The 24,896-nt window shown below is 49.1% G+C and overlaps 1 protein-coding gene across 1 annotated transcript in view; it reads right to left on the minus strand.

Annotated features, from left to right (window-relative positions):
- Nucleotides 1-24,896, minus strand: part of LOC134431422 (transient receptor potential cation channel subfamily M member 8-like) — a 90,865-nt gene that overhangs the window by 12,932 nt on the left and 53,037 nt on the right. The window contains 9 exon segments of the mRNA XM_063179435.1: nt 1,062-1,278; nt 1,869-1,981; nt 12,759-12,904; nt 13,901-14,030; nt 14,605-14,700; nt 15,034-15,324; nt 16,315-16,433; nt 17,399-17,501; nt 18,314-18,511. Coding sequence (XP_063035505.1) covers nt 1,062-1,278; nt 1,869-1,981; nt 12,759-12,904; nt 13,901-14,030; nt 14,605-14,700; nt 15,034-15,324; nt 16,315-16,433; nt 17,399-17,501; nt 18,314-18,511 — 1,413 coding nt within the window.

The following is a 24,896-nucleotide window of genomic DNA, read 5'->3' on the forward strand; positions in this document are numbered from 1 at the left end:
AATAAAGGCATTAAAAAGGAGAAGAAGTCTCCTGGCCCTGTTTATTTCAAGTGATAGGAAAATAAGGTTGCTATCCCTAAGGTTTTCCCCAGGACTTTTGCTGGGTACACACAGGATGTGCAAGGACACGTCCAGAGACACCAGAACCTAAATCAGCAGAAACAAACACTCCATTAGTGTTTTCATGGCAAAAAAAAAAAAAAGTCTTTTACTTTTCTCCCATTTTCTTAGCAAGTAAAGTTGCCATAAACAGGGTTCCATCTTTACTATTAAAAAGGAAAAACACCACAGTAACAGCAGCATCAGAAATGTCATCTGAGCTCAAGTATAAAAACATTATTGCAGGGTGGGATGATCCAGCAGATCACCCACAAACACTCACGAGGGGACTCAGGCCTTACAGCAGAGTCAGAAAGCAGCACCAAACCCACACACCCACTGCTCTTTGCTCTTCCGACTGCCCCAGAATCCTCCCACTGCTCTGGCTATGCACTGGCAGAGAGCAGCTTGCCCTAAACCCACCAGATTCCATGTGAAGTGAGGAGAAGATACTAGGAAAGTGGCTGGCTATAAAGGCAGCCCCACATGCTGTTCCCACATCACAGCTGGTCCTTGAGTCTGCACTGAGCCACCAAAAACTGAACAGATGTTTAAAAGCTAAACAGAAGTGCATAAAGGTATGCAGCTTACTGGCAAAATGAAAAAATAAAAGGGGTGGAATGTAGGGAAGAGAGGCAGGCATGACTTAATCTAAAGCTAATCTAAATGATTAATCTAAAGCTCTGCACCAAGATAAATGTGCCAAATCTAACCCTTTATTACCAACTACCTTGGCAAGCCAGGCATTCCTGGGGAACATCTGCACTGGCATCATTATCCTCTTGGTGCACAGACACTGCAGCTACAGGGGCACAGGCAGGGACTACACACCAGAGGAAAAAACCCCTCACTGAGCCCTGAGCAGCCCTGCTAGGAAATGGCTCCCCTGAGCCATTGGAGGGGAAAAGCCACAGGGCTGTGGCTCTAACACTGAACTCTCTGGGGTTGCAGGAGCTGCCTACTTGTCTCACTTCATCACAAAGCAGAATGAAGACCAGCACGTAGAGGATGATCTCCAGGGCCGTGGGTTCCTTCTGGAAATCCATCAGCAGCACGTAGGCAAAGAGTAGCAGGAAAGCAATGCAGAAGATGACGTTCCAGGAGAAGACCACAAAGGGGGACGTGAAGAAAGACACATAATATAAGAAGAGTTTCTTACTCTTCCCCACAGGCTTTTTCCTGAGGAATTAAAAGAGGGAAAAGGTCTCAAAGCATAGCTTTTAATGCCTGGAAACATCTGTGTTCTTAAAAGCAAAAGAAAAAAGGGTGCAAAGCTCAGAATGTTACTTCAGAGGTAAAGACATCCTGCACCCACTGCCCTCAGGCACTCCAGCAAACTGGTAAATCTTCCAGCTTGGATGGGGCTTGGAGTCACCTGGGATAGTGGAAGGTGTCCCCTGCTCATGGCAGGGATTGGAACAAGATAAGCTTTAAGGTCCCTTCCCACCCAAACCATCCTGTGATTCTGTGATCTTATATCCAAGATCAGAGTGAAACACAAACTATCAAAAGCTCATTTGGCTTTTTAATACCTTCATCTAAGACTGCCCAAACACTGAACAGCTTCCCCAGAGTGGCTGTGGAGTCTCCACCCTTGGAGAGGTCCAAAACTGGGCACAGTCCTGGACAACCTGCTCCAGCTGACCCTGTCTGAGCACAGGGTTGGACTGGGTGATCTCCACCCAGCCTGACTTGCCCTAAGATTCTACAATTAATTAACTTGCTTTCCCTCTGAAAAATTTCCCACTGATGAAAAGTCAGTTGATTACCTGAATGAGATGAAACCACAGCCTATTAAAGGGAAAAAGAACAGGCACAGTATAATCTTCCAGTTCTTAGTGTCTCTTGAAATCTCTCCATACCACTGTTTGGAGAGGAAATTCTGCAGGTATTACAGCGACCTGAGTGGGCGCGGCTGGTGATAGAGAGACGGTGAATCTTGTATCTTGATCAGAAGGCTTATTTATTAAGATATGATATATAATACATTATGACTATACTAAATAGAACATAGAGAGAGGTTTGCAGAGCTGCTAGCTAAGCTAAGAATAGATAGAAAAGAATCCCAAACAAAGTTGTGTCCAGGGACTCAGTCCCCTGGCTTGCACTGGTGATTGGCCCTTAATTATAAACATAGGAAATGAGCCAATCAAGGTGTCCCTGTTGCATTCCACAGCAGCTGATAATAATTGTTTACCTTCTCTTCGGGGGCCTCTGGCCTCCCGAAGACGCAGAAATCCGAAAGAAAGGATTTCTGTGGAGAAATGTCTGCGACATCTCACCTTTCTAAATTGTATAAAATAAAAGAAAAATGCTGATGTGGAATAAACAGGAAATTTCTTCACCTATAGAATATACAATAACTAACAAATCACTAAAACAATGCTATAATATAAGAAAAATGCAAAATACAATGTAAAGAAAATTTGAGTCCATGCAGATGAATTTCAGGAACAGTCCAAGAGCTGAAGGTGTTTCCCTTGGAATATCTGAGAGTCCTTTTGGTCCTGAAACACACTTCTGCAAAAGAGTTCCATCAATAGTTATCAAAAACCATTGACAGTCTTAATACAATTTGAAACGATTTGAAACAACTTGAACAATTTTGGAATGTCCTTTCTGGCCCTTCAATGCTTCAGCGCTTCAGAGCTGCTGCCCAGTATTTTCAATCTTTTTTATTTAATTTTTTTTTTTTTTTTTTTTTTTTTTTTTTAATCGAAAAGCAAAAGAGCAGCAGCCAGGCAGAGCAGTGCCAGAGAAGGAAAGGCCCTGGCCCATGCTGGACCAAGAACCCCAAAACTGGCTCACACAGGTGGACCCAGACCGGTAGGACAAACCAGAATTCCCAAAATCATCAAGAGGCCAAATGATGGCCCTGGCCCAGGAACCTCCTGAGCCCAACGGCCCAGGCCAAACTCATAAGGAAGGCTCTGCATTCCCGCAGGCCTGAACCTTGCTGCAAGCACAATGGCAGCACGGGTAGTGAGACGCTTCCTTTCCCCTAAACCACTGAGGCATGCCAGCAGCAGGGAAATAGAAGCCTTCCCCAGCAATCCCATCTGGGGTCTGGAGACGTTTGCTCCCCGCAGCAAACCAGCTATGGTCTCCTCCAATTGTGCCCTCTCCCTCGGCAATGCATCGGGTTTGTCTCTCATCCGCCCCGTGGCATCATCTCCATCCCCTCCGGGCTGGGGATCAAAGGCAGAACTCTCTGGATGCACCTGCCCCCCCATGCCACTAGGGCACAAGAGAGGCGGCGGCCTCCATGGGACAATCCCCGAAAAACCACCCCCCAAACCGCCGAGAATGCTGATCTTAAAAACAGGCAGCTGGACTGCCACAACAGTGAGTTGGCGGGCAGCCCCCGCTCCACGGAAGGAGAGACCCCCCGCCGGGGCGACTGCTGGGACGTCCGGTGGAAGCAGCGGGGAGGGAGCCGGAACTGGGGAGGGAACCGTGGGATCCGCCGCGGGCTGCTCCGAGGGTCCCGCGGGCTCAAGGCCGTTTTCAGCCCCATCCTGAACAGGAACCGTGTCGGCTGGAGCAGGCGGGGACGCGCGGGAACACGCTGTTGCTGCGTCCCTTGGCTCTGAGAGCGGCGGCGGGCACGGCACGGGCATCAGCGGAGCCTGGAGAAGCGGCGGAGCGTCGCCGTTGCTTAGCAACAGGTCAATCGCCGAAGGTGTTGTCTCTTCCGCCTTCTCCGACACAGGCGCTGGCAGGGGCGGGGATGCCGGTGAAACCGCGGGCGGGATCTCCTGGAGTGACGGCTCTGGCAGGGCCTTGGAGGAAGCCTCAGAGACCGGTGCCGCCCCCATGTCTGAAGGTGGAGTCTGAGAGGCCGGCGCTGGCTTGAGCGGCCACTCCCATCCCCCCGGGGAGAGAGAAGGGGGGGAAGGAGACGACTCCATCTGAGCATGCTCCGGAGCAAGAGTAAAAAAAACTTCTTCGCGCCGCAAAGTTTCAGCCCCCCCCACCGCGAAGCAGGGGGGGAAAAAAAGCCCAAAAACATCACCCACGGGGTCTTCTGCCAAGGGTGGTGGAAACGGAGCTTGGCCATAACAGTTAGAAATCCATGGAAAAAGAGCTGCTTTGCGTTTCAGAACTGGGAAAAGCTTTATAAATGCTGGGTAGATGGAAGGCAACACGCGTCCCTCAATGTAGACGCGCTGGATAATCGAGTCCATGCACTCCCAGACAAAAACATCTAAAGCATATAAGACATCAGCAAAGAACCCAAAAAGCTTTGCCCATCTAAAGAATTCATAGATATCTGTTTCTGACAAAAGGAAACCGTCTTCCCTGCACCAATATTTCCAGAGGGCCATGATTTCTTCTCTGAAGGAGTAAAATGAACCACGTACTTCAAAGGGTATCTCCCCCATATAAACAGCCATAATTTTCTCGCGGCTGAACCCTCAGGGATAGAAAAATGAACAGTACCTTTTGAAAGAGTCCAGCTTGCTCTGGCCAGCTCTGCAGGTATGCTGCTCTCGTCTACCATGTTTCCTGAAGGTTTTTCAGAAGAAGGTGGTTCTCTTGTGGTCAGCCTTGGCTGTGAACTCTGTCCATATCAGGATCTTCAGTTCTTCAGCTCCTGGCTTGAATCCACTTCAAAGCAACCATCAAATGCCACACATACAGGATTTTTACCCAGTGCAGCAATTTTGCTCCTCTGGTCTTATCAAATTAATTTTTGCTCTGACACGAGGGGTCACCAGATATTACAGCGACCTGAGTGGGCGCGGCTGGTGATAGAGAGACGGTGAATCTTGTATCTTGATCAGAAGGCTTATTTATTAAGATATGATATATAATACATTATGACTATACTAAATAGAACATAGAGAGAGGTTTGCAGAGCTGCTAGCTAAGCTAAGAATAGATAGAAAAGAATCCCAAACAAAGTTGTGTCCAGGGACTCAGTCCCCTGGCTTGCACTGGTGATTGGCCCTTAATTATAAACATAGGAAATGAGCCAATCAAGGTGTCCCTGTTGCATTCCACAGCAGCTGATAATAATTGTTTACCTTCTCTTCAGGGGCCTCTGGCCTCCCGAAGACGCAGAAATCTGAAAGAAAGGATTTCTGTGGAGAAATGTCTGCGACATGCAGGGAAGAAGGAAACACCCTCATTTGTGCTAACAGCAACAAAATTACCTAGGAATGCTATTCAGAACATTTGATTTGGTAAAAATAAACCCCAAACTTTGAGATTTCAGTCAAAATACTAGAGATTTCTGTTGCAACAAACCAGAAAGGTCTCAGCAATGCTGGCTCCTTAGGGCAGCTATGCTCCATCTATGTGATGAGGAGTCAAAAATGAGGCTGAGCAGGACTTGACCTGATTGATAAAACACTCATCCATGCTGGGCATTACATCCACACTGCAAACCAAGAGCAGAAATCACTTCAGGCAGCCTTTATTATCCAGTTCATTAGGATTTATAGCCCCAAGCCTGTTGCCTTCTGGATCAAGGCAGGCGACCTGGTTCTGAGGTTCAGCACGGCGACCCACTCTCTCCAGGGTCGCTCGGGCCAATGACACACGCAGACACCAATATGGTGGACGGTCTAAAGGCATTTATTACTTCTTCTCGTGGGGTCTTATAGTCTTAGGGGTTCTCTACGTCAAAAGGGGGTTTGTCCTTCTTATCTATGGTTAGTAAGGAATGGAAAAGTACTGGGTAAGGAATGGAAAGTTACTAGCACTACTGTTAGTGGGGCCACACCCCTAGGGTAATCTCTTATCTTAGAGGAACAGGGGGTCCTGCCTTTCCGTGACATCGCGAGATCTTCCGGAGCGCCTTTACCTATCTACCACATTTCCCCCCACTTTTTCACAAATGAATGAGGTAGTCATATACATAGGTACTAAAATGAGGTATAAGGTTGTAACTTGACAAGGGAAAGGGGTTTTGGAAAACCTGAGTAAGCTTTTGCCAGACAAGTTCGGAAAATCTTGTGACTGGCAGTGTTCCCTGGTTGAATTCACAGCAACTGTCGTCGGCCTAAGAACAGGATGTTGGTCCGTTCCAGGCGGCTCTGAACGAACGAGACCAGCTTGTTCAGCAGGCATGGTCCGAAGGTAACTGTTAGAAACAGCATCGCCAATGGACCTATCAGGGCAGAAATCAGAGTGGTTAGCCAAGGTGATTGATTGAACCAGGACTCGTACCAGCCCTGTTGGGCTTCCCTGTCTTTCTGTCTCTGAGCCAGTCGGTTCAGGAGTTCTGCCATGGAGTCTCTCACTACTCCCGTGTGGTCTGCATAGAAACCACACTCTTCTTTCAAGGCGGCACACAGGCCCCCTTGCTGCATGAACAGGAGGTCCAGGCCTCGCCTGTTCTGCAGGACTACTTCTGAGAGTGAGGAGACCAACTTCTCTAGAAAGGAGATGGATTTCTCGATCCTTTGCAGGTCCTCATCAATGGTCTGTTGCAGCTGGGACAGTCCTTGGTGCTGGGTTGCTAGGGCTGAGACACCCGTGGCCGTTCCGGCTGCTCCCAGGCCGAGCAGCATTGCGATAGTTATATCTGTCATTATTTCTCTTTTGTGGATCCGGCTGGGTCCCTCAAGAAGATGGTACATTTCTTCGTCTGAGTGATACAGGACCCTAGGGACAATCAGAACTTGGACACAGAAGTCGGTAGAGTCATTGAATTTGGGAAGGAACACACAAGGACTCACTCCGGATCGCTGGCAAACCCACATCCCAGATGCGGATGGGACTGCCCACTTATTGTTTTTCCTGTTAGGCTTGACAATTTTGGTGCAGACGTTGCCTTTCTGCCTAGCTAGGGTTGCATTGCCAAAGCATCTGCCTCGGCCTGTGACTTGACTCAGGGTGATTCCCTTGCGAGGGGTATCCCATCTGCACTGGTGAGGGGCGTCGGCTGAGGAATAACTGAAGGGAGTGTTTAGAGCGACTCCTTCGTAAAAGGGGGTTTGACATCATAACAAAGCCAGCAGGATTCGGTTAGGTTAGGGTTGGATTCGTTCAGGGATACAAAGGTAGCTTCTAACATACGAAGGATTGGGTCTGAGTCTGACTCGGTTAAGCGACTCATCTGAAAGGTTTCCGCTTGACCGGTCAGGACATTGCTGACCCCTGTGGGTAAGGTTTTGAGGTAGGTTACGTTTCTCCCTTTCGGCATGCTTTTAATCGCTTTGTTGGGTCTGACTGCTCGGGGTGCCGACGGTTGGAGCCTGATAATTTGCACGTTCACCCTCTCTTTTGACCCTTGAAGGACCACAGTCCACGTTTTGCCTGTCGCCCAGCTAGGGTGATCTGGCTGCAAGACCGTCATGTTGTAATCAGTGCATGCCCGAAATCTAGGGATTTTATGTCAGTTTCGATGGAAGTTTCCGTGAGAGAAGAAGGGTGTTTTGCAGCCGATGGGTGCCCAGGTGAACTGTAAGAGTTTGTCTGGCTCTTGTGGATCCCACCCAGGCCCCGATGGTCTGGCGTCTGTAACTATGGTTTCGCAACCCCAGTGCCCACAATATCCCCACCCTGGGTGATTGCAGTAGCTTTTCCCAGGGTTTGAAGCTGGGCACCAGTAGGATAGGTACGAGTGTGTGACGTGTGGGGAATAAGGGTTTACCCTTGGCTGTCCTAGAAACAGGTCGGTGATGCGGAGCACGAAGGATGGGGTGTTTGGTGTGGTGGTTTCTCTGAGTACTTTGCCACTACTAAGGTGTCGCATGACCCACCTGAAGGGCCGATGGGGGTAGTGGTCTGGGCTGGCTTGCCCTCTGGCGACAAGCCCCAACAGCAAAATCACACAGAAACACCCTTGGTGCTTGGGTCTCACCCATGCGGGTCTCTCGGGCGCTGCCTGACGGCTTGGTGGTCTGTCACTTTCGTCTGGAACCGGGATGTACACGTCACGAGGACGTCCCACGAGCATGTCCTGTAAACAAAGACTCGCAATTCTCGTCAGTCTCATTCTGCTCGCTATGAAGGTCCGGTTTAATCGACTTAAGTGGACACCACCTGATTTTGCTGTCCTTTTTGACAGCTGCATACCCTCTCCCCGTGAGCATCAGCCTCCAACCCCGTTCCCACTCGCCTAGCTCGTTTCTAATTACCACCTGTGGGCCCTCTTCTAGCGTTCGAGTGACCCAGTGTTTTTGGATGGGACTGTTTGTTTCATCTCCCCTAGGGAATTGATTCAGTGCCAGCAAAGCGGTTGCCAGCATACGGGCCTGATCTCCTGGGGGAATGGCATTGGCAAAGCCCTCTGCTTTCGCCAACACTTCTAGCTTGGTTTTCAGGGTCTGGTTTGCTCTCTCAACTATGGCCTGCCCGGTACTGTTATATGGGATGCCTTGCACTAACGTGATGCCCCATTTTGAGGCGAATTCCTGTACTGGTTTGGAGGTGAAATTGGAGCCATTGTCTGTTTTGATCTGCTTGGGGATACCAAGCCAAGCCATGGCTGTCAGCCAGTGCTGAATTGTGGCTTTGGAGTTAGTTTTGGGGTGCTGTGTGGCTATGATCGTTCCGCTATAAGTGTCCACTGTCACTGCAAGCCATGCTCGGGGCTTCAGCAGTTGACATAAGGTGAAGTCCGACTGGCAGATTTCTGAGGGCTTGAGACCTCTCGGGTTGACCCCGCAGGTCCAAAGGGGTGACTTCTGGCAATGAGGGCAGGTGGCTACCACATGTTTTGCATCCGCTGTCGAGATTTCGCATCTCTTCGCCAGTGCTTTTACTCCGATGTGGAGCGACTCGTGCAGTTGATGAGCTTCCTGCAACGTCCATACGTCTTTTGCTGCGGCGTCCGCTTTGTCGGTGCCGATCTGGAAGTAACCTTTGACTGGGTCATGGCTGTTGATGTGAATGACTGACACGGTACCCTGTCGCGAGGAGAGTGCTTCTTCCAGCATTAGGGCTGCTGCTGATGTTGACACACCTGGTCCTGCCATGGCTAGGCAGAGCCTTGCCACGAATATAGAGTCCATTACAATGTTGAGGTGTTCGTCTTGGAAGAGTCTGCACGCCAAAACCACTGCTGCTGCCTCCAGTTGTTGCACTGACAGTGTGGGGTCACACGCTTTGATGCAGTGCCATTGCTCTCCTGCCTGCCACACTGCTGCTGCGGTCGAAGTCGTGGAGGAAGCGTCTGTGAAGACCGTTGGTCCTGGTTGCGGTCTGTCCTTGACCTTCGGTGGCATGTCCATGTCGACTACGGTCAGCAGCTGAGTCCAGGGTGGTCTGGAGGAGTAGGAGATTTTTCCTCCGAAGCCGGAGAGAGCAAGGGCTAGGTACTCCGATATTGTGGCTGACTCCGAGGTCGGCTGCTTGCGAAACGGAAGGTGGATGCTTGTCGGCTCGATCCCTAGGTGTTTCAAGGCGAGTCTCCTGTCTTTCATGATGAGGCTGGCGATGCATTTGATTCCTGGGGAAAATGCACGAGCGGGTCTTCCGAGGACCACCCATTGGATCAGCCGGGCCTTTTCAGAAGGTCCTTGGGCCAGTGCTCCCACTCCCCCCTTCGGTGTAAAGTGGACGTACAGGTCCAGTGGCACGGCTGGGTTCCACCTGGCAAGTGTGCCAGTGGTCATCTGGTTTTCGATGAAGTCGAGGGAGCTCGTTGCTTGCGGTGTCAGCTCCTTGGGTTCCCAGGGGTGCTTTCCTTTTCGGAGGTCGTACAGAGGGTCCATGACCTCGGGAGAAATCAGGACAATGTTGCGAAGCCACTGCAGCGATCCCACCAGGCGTTGCACATCGTGGAGCATCTCGACGTCTCGGTTGACCTTCATCTCGGGGGGTGTCACATAGGAGCTTGTAATTCCCACTCCCAGGAAGGTCACGCAGGGTCCTCTCTTGATCTTTGCGCTCGCGATCTCGAAGCCGTTGGCCTCAAGGGTCTCCGTGATTGTGGACACCAGGTGATCTATTTGGCTTGTTGATGGTGCTGCGACCAGGATGTCGTCCATGTACTGGATGATGGTTGCGGTGGGGTAGGAGTGTCAGACTGGCATTAGTGCTTTGTCCACAGTGATTTGGCATATGGTCGTGCTGTCGACGAGGCCTTGTGGAAGTACTCTCCATTGGAAGCGAAGGTTGGGCCGCTCGCCACTCCGAAATGCCACGGAAAAGGCGAATAGTTCTCTGTCCTCAGGGTGCAGGGGTATTGAAAAGAAACAGTCCTTGATATCCAGTACTGCGCACGGCTGCCCTGCGGGGATGGCTGAGTTCGCGGGTAGCAGTGTCTGGACTGGACCCATGGGTCGGATCGTCCTGTTCACTTCTCTCAGGTCGTGGACGAGGCAATAGCCTTCTCCGGACCTTTTGGGGATCACAAATACAGCGGTGTTCCATAGGCTGGTGGAGGGTTCTACATGACCCTTTTGCAGTTCGCGGTTGACCAGTTCCAGCAAAGCTGCCATTCGAGGTTCTGTCAGGGGCCACTGCTCAACCCATACAGGGTCTGATGATTTCCAAGTCAATTTGATTGGCAGCAGGGGGTGTACGGCAGTGGCCCTCATGATAAATTTGTAATCCGAAGTCCGAGCATGAAAAGGACGTCCCGTTTCCCCGGGGCCGGGATGCTTGGAGTGAGGGTGCTGCCAGGGAAAGCTGTGCCAGCTGGGGACAGCTTGCTGAGTTGCTGCCCTTCCCTGGAAGCCTGGGCTAACGCGGTCGTCCTGCCATTTCTGCTTAAATACAATCCGCCCCGCCCCATGAAAAAGCATGCGGCTTATTTGCGTAATATCAAAAGTGAGCAGATCGTTATTGCTAGAAAGGTCGTCCTCAAGAGTGGGTACTACAGCTGAGTTGATCCCTATTTCTGAAATCGCTTTGGCTTCTTTTGGGTTAACTGAGGTATATGCCCTTTGTTGGTTCCCCCGCGCTCCGGCAACCCCCCCGGGAAAGCGTGCATGGAGGCTGCCGGTGCCCGGTCCCCACAGGCTGCTTTTATTTTTCCCCAATCAGTGAGTTTGTGTTGCGATTTTTTCCCGATATTGTTTAAAGCTTTATTCGGTTTCGCTCGAAACCGCATTAATTCTGCTCTCTCGGTTTCCGAGTCCCAGCCGGACTCGGTCGGCTCTTCCGAGCTGTCTGAGCAGCTGTTACTTGACTCTGAGCCGGAAGCTGACTGCCGGTACACTTCCGGCGCTCCGTGCCGTTTTGTGTGGCTTCGACCTCGCTCCTCCCTTTGGGGGTGGTGCCGCTCCCTTCCCCTGGGGTCCCCCCGCCTCCTGCCGGGGGAGGTCCTTACCCTATAAGGACCTAATTTGAATAGAGCGCTCTGGTTGGTTTTATGTGCCTCCGCGGGGGCCGCCCTGTCTCCCCGCTCGCCCGCACATGCGTTGTTAAGCAGGCTGACTGCATTTCTGCCCCCCGCCTCCTCCCTTCCACCATCGCCATGTGGTTCGGCGCCATTTTTAAACGCACATGGCGGGGGCGAGTTTTTACTGATCCCGGCGGGGTCCGACAATCCGGCCTCGTTCCGCGCCTCCTCCGCGAGTCCCTGCCAGAAGCATCGCGCGCGCTGCTCTGCTTCTTGCGCCGGATCGGCGACCAGCGGGGAAGAGACGGATAGAGAAACCACGGATTTTTCAGACGGTTCCGTGGGGGAGCTAGGACCTGGCGGGCTCCGCGGGAAGGTCGGGGGGTCTCTTGGGGGCTCCGGGGGGTCTGGGCTCAGGAAGGGATGGAACGCGCCCGGCCCCCGCATATTCCCGCCTTCAATCCAATCGCTCTCAGAGGCGGTTTGTGTCGCGGCCCCCACCCCCAGCTTTGGTGTAGCTAATAAACGTATACGCGCGGCTTCCCGCGTGTCCTGTTCTTCTAATGTCTTGTGTAGGGCCTCTTCTACTTTCCCCCACGCTTTGAGGTTTTTACCACTGCCTGCGGACTTAGAGTCCTCCGCTGAGGCGGCAGTGCACTTCGCCCGTGCTTCCGAATATAATATATTTACCGGACGTTCGATCGTCCCCAGCCTTAGCAGCCTTGCAATAGCAAGATTAGAGTTCCTGAGCTCACCTTTAATTCCCCATTGCTCATGAGCCTGACTTACGACCTTCGCTGTGGATTCCATGGTCCACGCTGGTCCGGAGGCGTCCCTCCCACTGTGGTCAGGCCTGCTGCCACAGCCGCTGTCCTCTTTCCAGGAGAATCCCCGTTCCCCAGGCGCAGATCGGCTCTCGGGTTTCGGGCACCAGATGTTGCCTTCTGGATCAAGGCAGGCGACCTGGTTCTGAGGTTCAGCACAGCGACCCAAAGTCTCCAGGGTCGCTCGGGCCAATGACACACGCAGACACCAATATGGTGGACGGTCTAAAGGCATTTATTACTTCTTCTCGTGGGGTCTTATAGTCTTAGGGGTTCTCTACGTCAAAAGGGGGTTTGTCCTTCTTATCTATGGTTAGTTAGGAATGGAAAAGTACTGGGTAAGGAATGGAGAGTTACTAGCACTACTGTTAGTGGGGCCACACCCCTAGGGTAATCTCTTATCTTAGAGGAACAGGGGGTCCTGCCTTTCCGTGACATCGCGAGATCTTCCGGAGCGCCTTTTCCTATCTACCACAGAAGCCAAGATTTTTTTCCCCTCCTGATTTACATTTGTGGGTAGAGGAGCCAACAGCCCCTGTTAGAGCACAAGAGCCACAGTGACCTGCACGCCTTTCCCTCACAGCCATTACCTGCACACCTGGCTGGGCAATAAACTGCTGGTCCCTGGCCTCCACTGATAGCTCCAGACAGTTGCTGCCTCCCCAGGCTACACAGGAATAAGTCAGCAGCTGCTCTGCCAGCTCTTCATCGTTGCTGTAGCACTCGGTGAACAGTTCTGGAAGGAAAAATCAGCTCCAACTTCAATTTCCCACCAACTTGGGTGCAAATATCTTTAGTGTAATGTTTGTGATATCACATTTTCAGCACTGCAGAATGACTGTGCTGAAATCCCTTTACAATCCTACTTGCACATCTTCAACTTTTGATACAGAGTTTGAACCTGGATGGAAAACTGTAACACTAAATCACACAGAGAGCATTTCGTTCTGCACTAAAAAAATTGAGTAAAAAAATATGAATTTCTCTGTAAATGACTCAGTAAATCTACTTGCTTCATCAATTTTTCCTAAATTCTGTTTGGCACTGATCTGATGAATTATAGTCAGTCCAAAATTAACAGTAGGGTTGAAATAGTCAGAATCTGATGCTTTTTCACTGGGAAATGCACTGTTCACTCCTTAGTATCCTGCTAAATCATCAGGCCTGAGGGATGTAGATACCTTTGAAAAAGTCTATTTAAGCAGTTTTTGCTTTGTGGAATAAGAGAAATCTCTGGAAACAAGCAAAATATTTCCAGCATGGCCTTGAGCTGGTCCTTGTAAAGTCACAGAACCATCAATCTACTTTTCACCTGCAACTTGTTCTCACTCCCCAGAAGTACTCCCACAAATCTGAAGGGTGTTTTTTCCCAACCTGAATACTACCAGTATTCATTAGGAAAGTTTCCCCTTTTCCATATTCTTCTTCCTGTTTGTGGGCATCCTTCTTAAGTCTTGCCAGTGGAGCTAAGTAGCTTTTCTTCCCCATGAAAGAAATTCTCCACCCCAAAAAAAAAACCCACTTCACAACACTCACCTTTTGAAGCCAAGCTCTTAAGTCAGGACACAAAATTTCTACTGGGAACAAATGGTGTGGAAGGAATTTCCAAGCAGTAAAATCACATGCTGACATAAAAGAAAAATGTATTTAATGTGGGATATCTAGTTTTTAATTCCCTGCTCTCTGACCCTTCCCACTAAATTTCTAAAGGACTCACAGAGCAGGCACTTACCTACTGCTCTTGTCTCATACTCGTTAGCCAGTTCCTCGGACTCACCAGCAGCATTTATATCATTCTTCACCTTGGCCATGCTTTTCAGGAGCTTACTGGCCCCCAGGGCTGCCAAAGTGCAGCCTCTCATCTGTGGAGAGAGAGTGAAGTCATGCACATCCCTCTGAGAAGGGAACATGATCATAGAGCCCTGAAACCACAATGATTTGGGTTGGAAAGGACCTTAAAGTTTATCTCATCCCAACCCCCCTCCACAGGCAGGAACACCTTCCACTACACCAGGTGGAATCCTTTAAAAATTCTCCTCCCTTTTGCACCTTCTCAGTTCCCAGTCCAGAATGATCTATTTGATTCTACAACCATTAAATTACTGTCTAATCCAAATTAGAAGTTGGATTTCAATCAAACCCCCGGAATCAGAACCCATCCATGCTGTGGAACGGGTGGGAACTCAGCTTAGGCACAGGTGACAACAGACAGTGGATGTGCACTGCTGACTCACACACAACCTTAGGAAATCAAAGTATCGAGTCCACACCCAGACACAAAATGGGCAATATAAAACCTACTGAGAGTCATCTAGCAATCATCTCTTGTGGTCTTGTGTTTGAAGCTGGATGTGGAGCCTTCAAAGGCCAATAAACCAAAGACACACAACCCCAGTGTACTGCCTGCAGAGAGAAATAAAGGAGAACTCAACTTACTTGTTCCCAAATGACTTTGGACAACTCTTTCTTGTTCTGAAGAACTGACCAAATAAACAGAGCTTGCAATGGGTGCCTTGTGATAGGACACTCCTCCTGAAAGAGAGAGCAAGAATTCAGGCCTGAGCTCACCAAATGGTTTCAACTGGAACAAATCTGAGCATGGACTCTCCTGTTTTTGTATTTTCTTTGTTTCACAGCCACCTCACCAATTTCCTCTCTCAGCTATCTGCCACTTGTCACACACTACTGTGAGTTAGGCTGTATTTGATGTTTCTATTAAAGCTTTGTATTTGACAAGGAACAGTCAGCCTCCCTGATTTTCCTGAAGCTGGTACTAAAGAATATTTGTGTAAAAGGCCCTTGCTGCTTTAACCACTGCAGCCAGATAATCTCACTCAGAGCAGGATTAAAGTGCTCATCACTCACTGAGAGCTGTATCTCCATCTCATCCTTGCTGTTCTTGTAATATCTTTTGAAACCTCTGTGGAAATCCTCCACCATCTTCCACACAAAGGTGAGGAGGGCATTGTTGTAGGAGTTCTTGGCAATCTGCAGGTTGTTGAACACCAGGCTGCTGAAGTTGTTGGTGTAGAGCTCCCTCAGGACCTCTGTGGTCAGGAACTTGCGCAGATTCAAGCTGTTCTCCAGGAAGAGCCGGACAAATTTGGGCCTGTCTTTCACCAGGGCTGTGAACATCACATCCTGCAGGTCTGCAGACTAGGGAGGAATGGAAGAGCAAATATTGGGGATCATGTGAGACATGTACACCTTATCTAAGGCTTGACACACAGTCACTGTCATGTTTTCATCACAATCAGGTTTTTTTCTGTACACAGTTGCCTTGGCTGGATGGCCCAGAGCATTTCTGGCATGGACACATCACCTTTGCAACCACTGATGATACAATGGATCATCATGGAATGATGGATTGTCACTATAGGACACAAAACAACACGATGTGGACTTGCTGCTCTTTCCAAGGTAAAAAGGCCTTTTTATTTTCTGACTCTAAGATTTATCAATTTCCAAAAGTTACAGTGGATTGGAGGGTGACAGTGCCACCTCTCCAATGACACTGGACAAACCAACAGTCCGTCAAATTCCTCCTCCTCCTCCATAAAAGAATGCAAAACAATAGGTTATTTACAGAAAGTGTGTGAGAAAGTTCATTACTAGAATGTAAACATCAGAAGGCTTAGAAGAACTTAAAAAAACAGGGCGACAACGGATCATTTTGGAATGATCCAAAACTATCATTCATGGATATGGAATACCCCGAGTTGGAAAGGACTTGCAAGGATCATCAAGTCTGACACCCCTGGCCAGGCAGAGAGACCAACAACCCCACCCTGTGCATCCCTGGGACCATTTTTCAAATGCTTATTGGGCTCTGGCAGCCTTGGGGCTGTGCCCATTCCCTGGGGAGCCTGGGCAGTGCCCAGCACCCTCTGGGGGAAGAATATCCAGCCTGAGCCTCCCCTGACACAGCTCCAGCTGCTCCCTGTCACAGGAGAGATAGGAGCTGCCCCTCGTGAGGAAGCAGCAGCTCCCAAGGAGGTCTGACCTCCTCTTCTCCAGGCTGAATGGATGTGTCAGTGCAGGAGCAGGAGGCACTCTGAGCACAGAGGCTGAGGTGCTGGGACAGGGGGCTCCTGTTGGGCTGTGTCCCTCCCCAGAGCCTCTGCACTCACTCAGAAGGGGCTGTACCTCCCAGTTTTGGTCATTGGTGAAGATCTCATCACTGGCCAGGTCCAGCTGGTTCCACTCCAGCAGCAGCTTCAGCTGCCCGTTCCAGTTGTCCCTGTCGTGCTCGTTGGTGCTGAAAGCTGCAGAGCAGGAACAACCTCTGGTCAAGGCCAGGCATATTCATCATCTCTGCTTCTCACACTGCTGTTGTATTTGTGGGGTTCCCAGACGAAGAAGGGAATGATGAATCTGACTCCATGTTCTCAGAAGGCTAATTTATTATTTTATCACACTATATTCAAAAATACTAAACTAAACTATACTAAAGAATACAGAAAGGATACTTACAGAAGGTTAAAAAGATAATAATGAAAACTCCTGACTCTTTTCAGAGTCCCGACACAGCTTGACGCAGGCTGGCCAATAAGTCAAAACAATTCACATGAAACCAATGAAACAATCACCAGTTGGATAAACAATCTCCAACCACTTTCCACATGTGAGCACAACACAGGAGAAGCAAATGAGATAAGAATTGGTTTTCCTTTCTCTCTGATGCTTCTCAGCTTCCCAGGAGAAAATCCTGGGTGAAGGGATTGTTCACAAAATGTGGCAGTGACACACTACCAGGACAAGACTCCTTCCAAGGGGCTTTCCCCACACTCATGCACATCTTCCCAGCTGGGAGCTGCAGGATGCTGGAGGCTCAGGGATGTATTTATGGTCCAAGGCAGGCCACAAAGGAGCTGCCAGGAGCACCTCATAACCAAGGTCAGCACAACACTTCCTTTAGGCTCCTCAGAGTCCTGCACTCTCTACACAGGAGAGATCCTGCAGGATTCCCAAAGGGGCCCTGTCAGCATCCCCAGGGCTTCCAAAATGCCTTCCCAATTACCTGGTTTGTATCTTTCCCACCCTGAGAGATCCCATACTGCTGCTGCAGCCTGCCCCACCCCTTCAGAGGAAAGCAGGCTCCACACTGTGGCAGGAGCTTAGCTCTAGAGAGGTGGCACTGCTCTAAGGAAACTTTTCTAAAGAATAAACAGCCATAATTTTCCCATTTGTTTTTAAATCCCCAAACAAACTCAGAAAAACAATTACTTGCCTTTGTACAGGGCAAAGGAAATGGCATTGCTCACAATTTCATCTCCAGCTTCTTCTATTTTTATCACTGTCAGTAAATGAGGGCTCTCAAGGACTTCTTTGATCTACGAAAAAAAAAAAAAAAAAAGTTGTGTTTCAAAGCTATCAAGGCTGTTTAGTAGCAGATCTTCTGTTAAAAAGAAATTTGTCACCACATCATAGCAAAGCTGCTTCTCATCAGTCCTGGGTTTTAACAAATTTAAACAAACCCAAATAGAAGTAGATAATGAGCTTGATTTTCAAGTCACCAAAGGACAACATTAATTATCCTCTGAACATACAGCAAATAACTGTGATTCCCCTATGCAGATCATCTTTAACAAGAAGATATAATCTCAGTAATTAGAAATTACTCTTAAAGTAGAAAAGATTGTGACAGCACAAGTTTCAACTTATGTCAAGCAGCTTGTTAGAGAACAGTCTCTAGCTCCATGTGCTTTGTCACAACCAGATAATTTCTCCTATAATGAAGCTTTGTAGAGTTAATTTCATTTTAGCACACAGAAGACAAATAATCTTGGCCGTTTCTGATGCAGGAGGAGGTGCGCTCCAAGGCAGCCCAGCAGAAGCTGTGAGGAGTGTGGCCAGACAGGGAACAAACACAGGTCTACACTCCACAGGAGTGGAGTCTACACTCCACAGGATCCTTCTGGAACCTTCTCAGCTTTCCTATGACCAGACACCTGCTGACCTGATTGCAGCCCCCACAATGCCTTTGTTCCAATCCCTGTAGATGGAGAATTTTCCTTTTTTAAATCTGCACAGATGTAACATGACCAGGAGCCCTGCACACCCCATAGGTATCCCCAGACAGCAACTCCCCTGCCTTGGAAGCCCCAGCTGCTCCCTGCAGCCTTCTCCCACAGCATCAACTCACCCACTTGATCCAGCTCTCCGTCTCCTCCTCGGAGAGCCTGGAGATGGTGCGGGGCAGGAACCTGAGCAGGCTCTCCTTGACACAGGAGGAGGCCAGAGTGCCCTCGGCCTCCAGCAGGCTGGCAATGACATCAGTGATGCGCCCCGAGCCCTCCACCACCACACACAGGATCTTGCTCTTGATGGCCACGTTGATGGACTGGGGACACACAGGGAGAGGAGGAGAGCACTTGAGCATGACTGCTGCTGGAGCCTGCTATTGAGTAAGGAAGCCTGGAGAACAACAGAAACCCACTGTCCACAGTAGTATTTTTATTGTTATCCGCTGATACTTTACCAGTGACAACTCTTTGAAGCACCATCATCTGATGAGAGAGGGCTGTGGGAGCCCCAGAGAGACTGAAGGTCACAAATCACCATCTGCCAAACTTTCACAGAATCACAGAACAATTTGTGTTGGGAGGGCCCTCAAAGCACATCTTGTTCCACCCCCTGCCATGGGCAGGGACACCTTCCACTAGGCCAAGCTGCTCAGCTTGAGAGTGGATCAGCAGATCAGGACAACAGCCAAGGGGAAATGGCATTCAGGTCACACACCAGTGCTGCCCAGCTGTTGGGGAAGATGAAACAGGAAAGCATTATAAATATGATTGTCTGGAAAAAGATTTTGAGAATATGGAAACTAGAAGTGAGATTGAAATGAAAGCAAGCTTTGAGATCCCTTAGTTATGAACAACTGTAAAACAATGGTGTGGCCAGCTGAAGGTAATCCCCTTTTGATAAAACAATACCCTCTGCTTGCAGGCAGGTCCAAGGGTCAGAGCAGACCCTGCCAGCTTGGCAGAAGGGCCCAAAGAGGAGTTTTTAGGGTTTAAAATGTAGCACAGTATGGTAATGTAATGATTCTTATAGGCTGTATGGGAACGCTATAGGATTTGTATATTGTACTAGATTGGTTAGTGAGAATTAGAATATTTAACACAGAATATGATTTATTGTATTGTAATGGGAACTTGGCACTCTTACTTCTTGCCTTTTAGCTCTTACTCTTACCTCTTGTCTCTTAGCTCTTGCCTTTTATGCTCTTACCCCTTTTGCTCTCTTACCCTTTTACTCTCTTACCCTCTCATCCTCTCTCCCCCTCTCTTCTCTCGGGCCTGCTCCGAGCTGTGGCTGGCAGCTCCCAGAAGGGCCCTGGACCCAGGCCCTCTGCAATAAACCACAAGTTCCACAACCTAGCTTCAAAGATCTCTGCTCTCTCTTCGTCCTGACCGTGTGACCCCCCCAACAATCCTACACCCAGCCATAGCCACTGCTGCTTTATGGCTCAGCATTGCTCAGCGGGGAACAAGGGCTCTGGATTTATTTGCTGGAGGCAGCAGCTGCAGTGTTTTACAGAGAGATCACTACTGTATTATCACAAGACCACCAAACTCTAATGTTACTGAAAGTCTCCAACTAGCCACTGACATGATTTCTCACACAGCAATATTGTACATGGACTAATAGCCAGACAAAAATCTGCTGGAATCATGCTGGAAGGACCATTAACCCATTAAGCAAAGACCATAGGAGACACTGGTTTCATTTGCATCCCTACACTGAGAAAAGAGTCACAGCATGAGCTGGCTGCCAGCAAATTGCACAAAGGGAGGCAATGCAAGTTATCACCAAGCACTGGAAAGACAGAACAGCTATTAGTTAAGAGAGTTTCTTGAGAACATAAAAAAAAAAAAAAAATTGTTACGGGGCTTGCAAGGGTTCTTCAGGGGTGAAGAGAGAGATGAGAATCTTGACTCCATGATCAGAAGGCTGAATTTATTATTTTAAGATATATAATACATTAAGACTATACTAAAAGGAATAGAGAGAAAAGTTCAGAAGCTTGCTATGCTAAGAATAGAAAAGGAATGAATCAACAAAGGAGCTCTCTCTGATTCTGTCCCAAAGAGAGCTCAGTCTTTGATTGGCCCTTAATTGTATACAACCAACATGGGCCAATCACAGGTGCACCTGTTGCATTCCACAGCAGCAGATAACCATTGTTTACATTCTTTTTCTGGGGCCTCAGCTTCCCAGAAGGAAAAATCCTAAAGAAAGGATTTTTCACAAAAGATGTCTGTGACAAAAAATCAACTCAGTCATCAAAACCGTGCACATATTCCTCCTGTAAACTGGAGCAGATCTCTGACAAAGGCAAGGAGGCTTTTCTTATCAGCTAGATAAAAGGGGTTTACTAAAGAAGGGTTCAGCTAAAGTGCATGTTTTACATCACAGGGAAATTTCAAACAGAAGCTTGGAGCAGTTTTACCTCTCCCTCACCAATGCTGATTCTTGTCATCAAGCACCAGCCACAGAAGCTGAGGAAGGGGGAGCCTTTCCTGGCCAGCATTGCCAGGACCAAGGCATGGCAAGGACAGATATCCACAGCATGAACTCTGCTGAGTCACCTGGGCTGGTCAGAGACTCAGTTTACTCCTTGAAAAAAGGCTTCACCTCAGAATAGCTCAGTGCACACCAACAATGAGAAATAACTTGGCATGGCATAAACCAGCCTCAGGTTGCACCAGGAGAGGTTTAGGTTGGATATCACAGAAAATTCTTCACTGAAAGGGTTATCTGTTGCAGTGTGTTGCAACTTCCTGTTTTACTTCCTAGTCACTTCCCAGGTGTGGCAATACCCCTCTCCCTTCCCCCTCGCTCCCTTGCTGAGTGAGTTTTGTCAATCAGGCTGAACATTCCAGCAAGGCCATTGCGTGGTTGGTCAGGTTCAAAGATGCCCCTATGCCCAGAGGTCATTGGCCTGTGTCGCAGACATTTTTTCACAGAAATCCTTTCTTTCAGATTTCTGCGTCTTCTGGAAGGCAGAGGACTCAGAAGACAATGTAAACAATTGTTATCAGCTGCTGTGGAATGCAATAGGATGCACCTATTTTGATTGGTGATTGGTTCATGTTCCCATGTTTATAATTAAGGGCCAATCACAAGTGCAAGCTAGGGACAGAGTCCCTGGACACATCTTTGTTATAGATTCTTTCTTTGTATTCTTAGCTTAGGAAGCCTCTCCAAACTTCTCTCTTTATTCTATTTAGTATAGTCATAATGTATTATATATCATATATCAATAAATCCAGCCTTCTGATCAAGAAACAAGATTCTCGTCCATCTCTCACCCTCAGCGACCCCATGCAGGGCGCTGTAATATCTGGTGACCCCTCGTGTCAGAGCAGAAATTAATTTGATAAGACCAGAGGAGCAAAATTGCTGCACTGGGTAAAAAACCTGTATGTGTAGCATTTGATGGTTGCTTTGAAGTGACCACAGAAGTGGATTCAAGCCAGGAGCTGAAGAACTGAAGATCCTGATTTGGACAGAGTTCACAGCCAAGGCTGACCACAAAGAGAACCTTCTTCTGGAAAACCTTCAGGAAGATGTTCGGAAAGAGCAGCAGACCCATGGAGCTGGCCAGAGCAAGCTGGACTCTTTCAAAAGGTACTGTTTGCTTTTCCCTTCCTGATGAACCAGCCCTTCGTAGCTTGTGGCTTTTCATATGGCAGACACATGCCTTGCCGGAAGAGGTTCAGTTCTCCCCTTCAGAGGAGAATCTTATTGCCCTCTGGCAACACTGGTGTAGAGAAGATGGTTGTTTTCTGTCAGCAACAGATCTCTATGAGTTCTTTCGATGGGCAAAGCTTTTTGGGTTCTTTACTGATGTCCTGTACGCTTTGGATGTTTTTGTCTGGGAGTGCATGGACTCCATTCTCCAGTTCGTCTGGAGCCAGGGACGTGTCCTTCCTTCTATCTACCCAGCATTTATAAAGTTCTTCCCAGTTTTGAAACGCAGAGCAGCTACCTTTCAATGGATTTCTAACTGCTATGGGCAGGCTCCATTTCCACCGTCCCTGGGAGAAGACCCGGTGGGGGATGAGATTCTGCTTCCCAGCCCCCCTTGCTTTGCCGCGTGAAGAAGTTTTTTTTACTTTTTCTCCTGAGCCTGCGCAGATGGGATTTTCTCCTCCCCCCCCTTCTCTCTCTCCGGGGGGATGGGAGGAGGCGGTGCTGCCACAGCCGGTCTCTCAGACTCCGCCTCCTTCAGACATGGGGGCGGCACCAGTCTCTGAGGTTTCTCCACCTCTGCCAGCTCCATCACTCCAGGCGATCCCGTCTCCGCCTCTCCAGGCGGTCCCGCCCATGGCTTCACTGGCCTCCCCGCCCCTGCCAGCGCCTGCGTCGGAGACTGCAGAGACAGCACTTCCGGTCCCTCCTGAGTTGCTAGGCAACGAGGATGCGTCTCCAGCTTCCGGCTCAGCAGAGGAGGAGATTCCTTCGGCCCCTCCGCCACTTCCATCGGCCTCCTTGCCGCCTCAAGCCGAGACAGTCCCTGTTCAGGACGGTGTTGGAGACGGTCCCGAATCCGCGGGAACCTCGGGGCAGCCCGTGGCTGTTCCTACACTCAGCGTGATTCCCTCCCCGGTTCCGGCTTCCCCCCCGCTGCTTCCACTGGCCATCTCAGCGGCTCTGCCGTTGTTGGAGGCTCTGCCCTCCGTGTCGGCGTCAGAGACTGCCCTGGAACCGGCGGCTTGTTCGAACTCGAACCATCCCGGACTGGCTGCTGTAGCAACTGCCCCGGCGGGGGGTCTCTCCTTCCGTGGAGCAGGGGCTGCCTGCCAGCTGACTGTTGCAGCAGTCCAGCTGCCTGTTTTTAAGATCAGCATTCTCGGCGATTTGGGGGGTGGTTTTTCGGGGATGGTCCCATGGAGGCCACCGCCTCTCCTGCGTCCTAGTGGCATGGGGGGGGCAGGTGCATCCCGAGAGCCCTGCCTCTTGTCCCCAGCCCGGAGGATGAGAGACAAACCCGATGCATTGCAGAGGGAGAGGGCACAGCTGGAGGAGACCATAGCTGGTTTGCTGTGGGAAACAAACATCTCCAGACCCCAGATGGGATTTCTGGGGAAGGCTTCTATTTTCCTGCTGCTGGCATGCCTCAGTGGTTTTGGGGAAAGGAAGCATCTCACTACCCGTGCTGCCATTGTGCTGGCAGCAGGGTGCAGGCCTGTGGGAATGCAGAGCCTGCTTCGTGGGTTTGGCCTGGGCTGTTGGGCTCAGGAAGTTCCTGGGCCGGGCCCACTGCGTGGCCTCCTGATGTTTCTGGGAATTCTGGTTTGTCCTACCGGTCCTGGTCCCCCTTTGTGGGCCAGTTTTGGGGTTCCTGGTCCATCATGGGCCAGGGCCCCCAGGGCCTTTCCTTCTCTGGCACTGCTCTGCTCGGCTGCTGCTCTTTTGCTTTTGGATCAAAAAAAAAAAAAAAAAAATTAAAATTAAATAAAAAAGATTGAAAAGAGCGGGCAGCAGCTATGTAGCACTGAAACATTGAAGGGCCAGAAAAGGACATTCCAAAATTGTTTGAGATTGTTGTAAGACTGTCAATGGTTTGTGATAACTATTGATGGGACTTTTGCAGAAGTCTGTTTCAGGACCAAAAAGGACTCTCAGATGTCCAAAAGAAACAACTTCAGCTGATGGACTGTTTCTGAAACTCAGCTGCTTGGACTTGAATTCTCTTTGCATTGTTTTTGCATTTTTCTAGATTGTAGCATTGTTTTAGTGATTTGTTAGTATTGTATATTTTACAGGTGAAGAAATTTCCTGTTCATTTCACATCAGCATTTTTCTTTTAATTTATACAATTTAGAAAGGTGAGATGTCACAGACATTTTTTCACAGAAATCCTTTCTTTCAGATTTCTGCGTCTTCTGGAAGGCAGAGGCCTCAGAAGAGAATGTAAACAATTGTTATCAGCTGCTGTGGAATGCAATAGGATGCACCTATTTTGATTGGTGATTGGTTCATGTTCTCATGTTTATAATTAAGGGCCAATCACAAGTGCAAGCTAGGGACAGAGTCCCTGGACACATCTTTGTTATAGATTCTTTCTTTGTATTCTTAGCTTAGGAAGCCTCTCCAAACTTCTCTCTTTATTCTATTTAGTATAGTCATAATGTATTATATATCATATATCAATAAATCCAGCCTTCTGATCAAGAAACAAGATTCTCGTCCATCTCTCACCCTCAGCGACCCCATGCAGGGCGCTGTAATATCTGGTGACCCCTCGTGTCAGAGCAGAAATTAATTTGATAAGACCAGAGGAGCAAAATTGCTGCACTGGGTAAAAAACCTGTATGTGTAGCATTTGATGGTTGCTTTGAAGTGACCACAGAAGTGGATTCAAGCCAGGAGCTGAAGAACTGAAGATCCTGATTTGGACAGAGTTCACAGCCAAGGCTGACCACAAAGAGAACCTTCTTCTGGAAAACCTTCAGGAAGATGTTCGGAAAGAGCAGCAGACCCATGGAGCTGGCCAGAGCAAGCTGGACTCTTTCAAAAGGTACTGTTTGCTTTTCCCTTCCTGATGAACCAGCCCTTCGTAGCTTGTGGCTTTTCATATGGCAGACACATGCCTTGCCGGAAGAGGTTCAGTTCTCCCCTTCAGAGGAGAATCTTATTGCCCTCTGGCAACACTGGTGTAGAGAAGATGGTTGTTTTCTGTCAGCAACAGATCTCTATGAGTTCTTTCGATGGGC

The sequence above is a fragment of the Melospiza melodia genome, chromosome W (assembly GCF_035770615.1).
Source record: "Melospiza melodia melodia isolate bMelMel2 chromosome W, bMelMel2.pri, whole genome shotgun sequence".
Classification (NCBI taxonomy): domain Eukaryota; kingdom Metazoa; phylum Chordata; class Aves; order Passeriformes; family Passerellidae; genus Melospiza; species Melospiza melodia.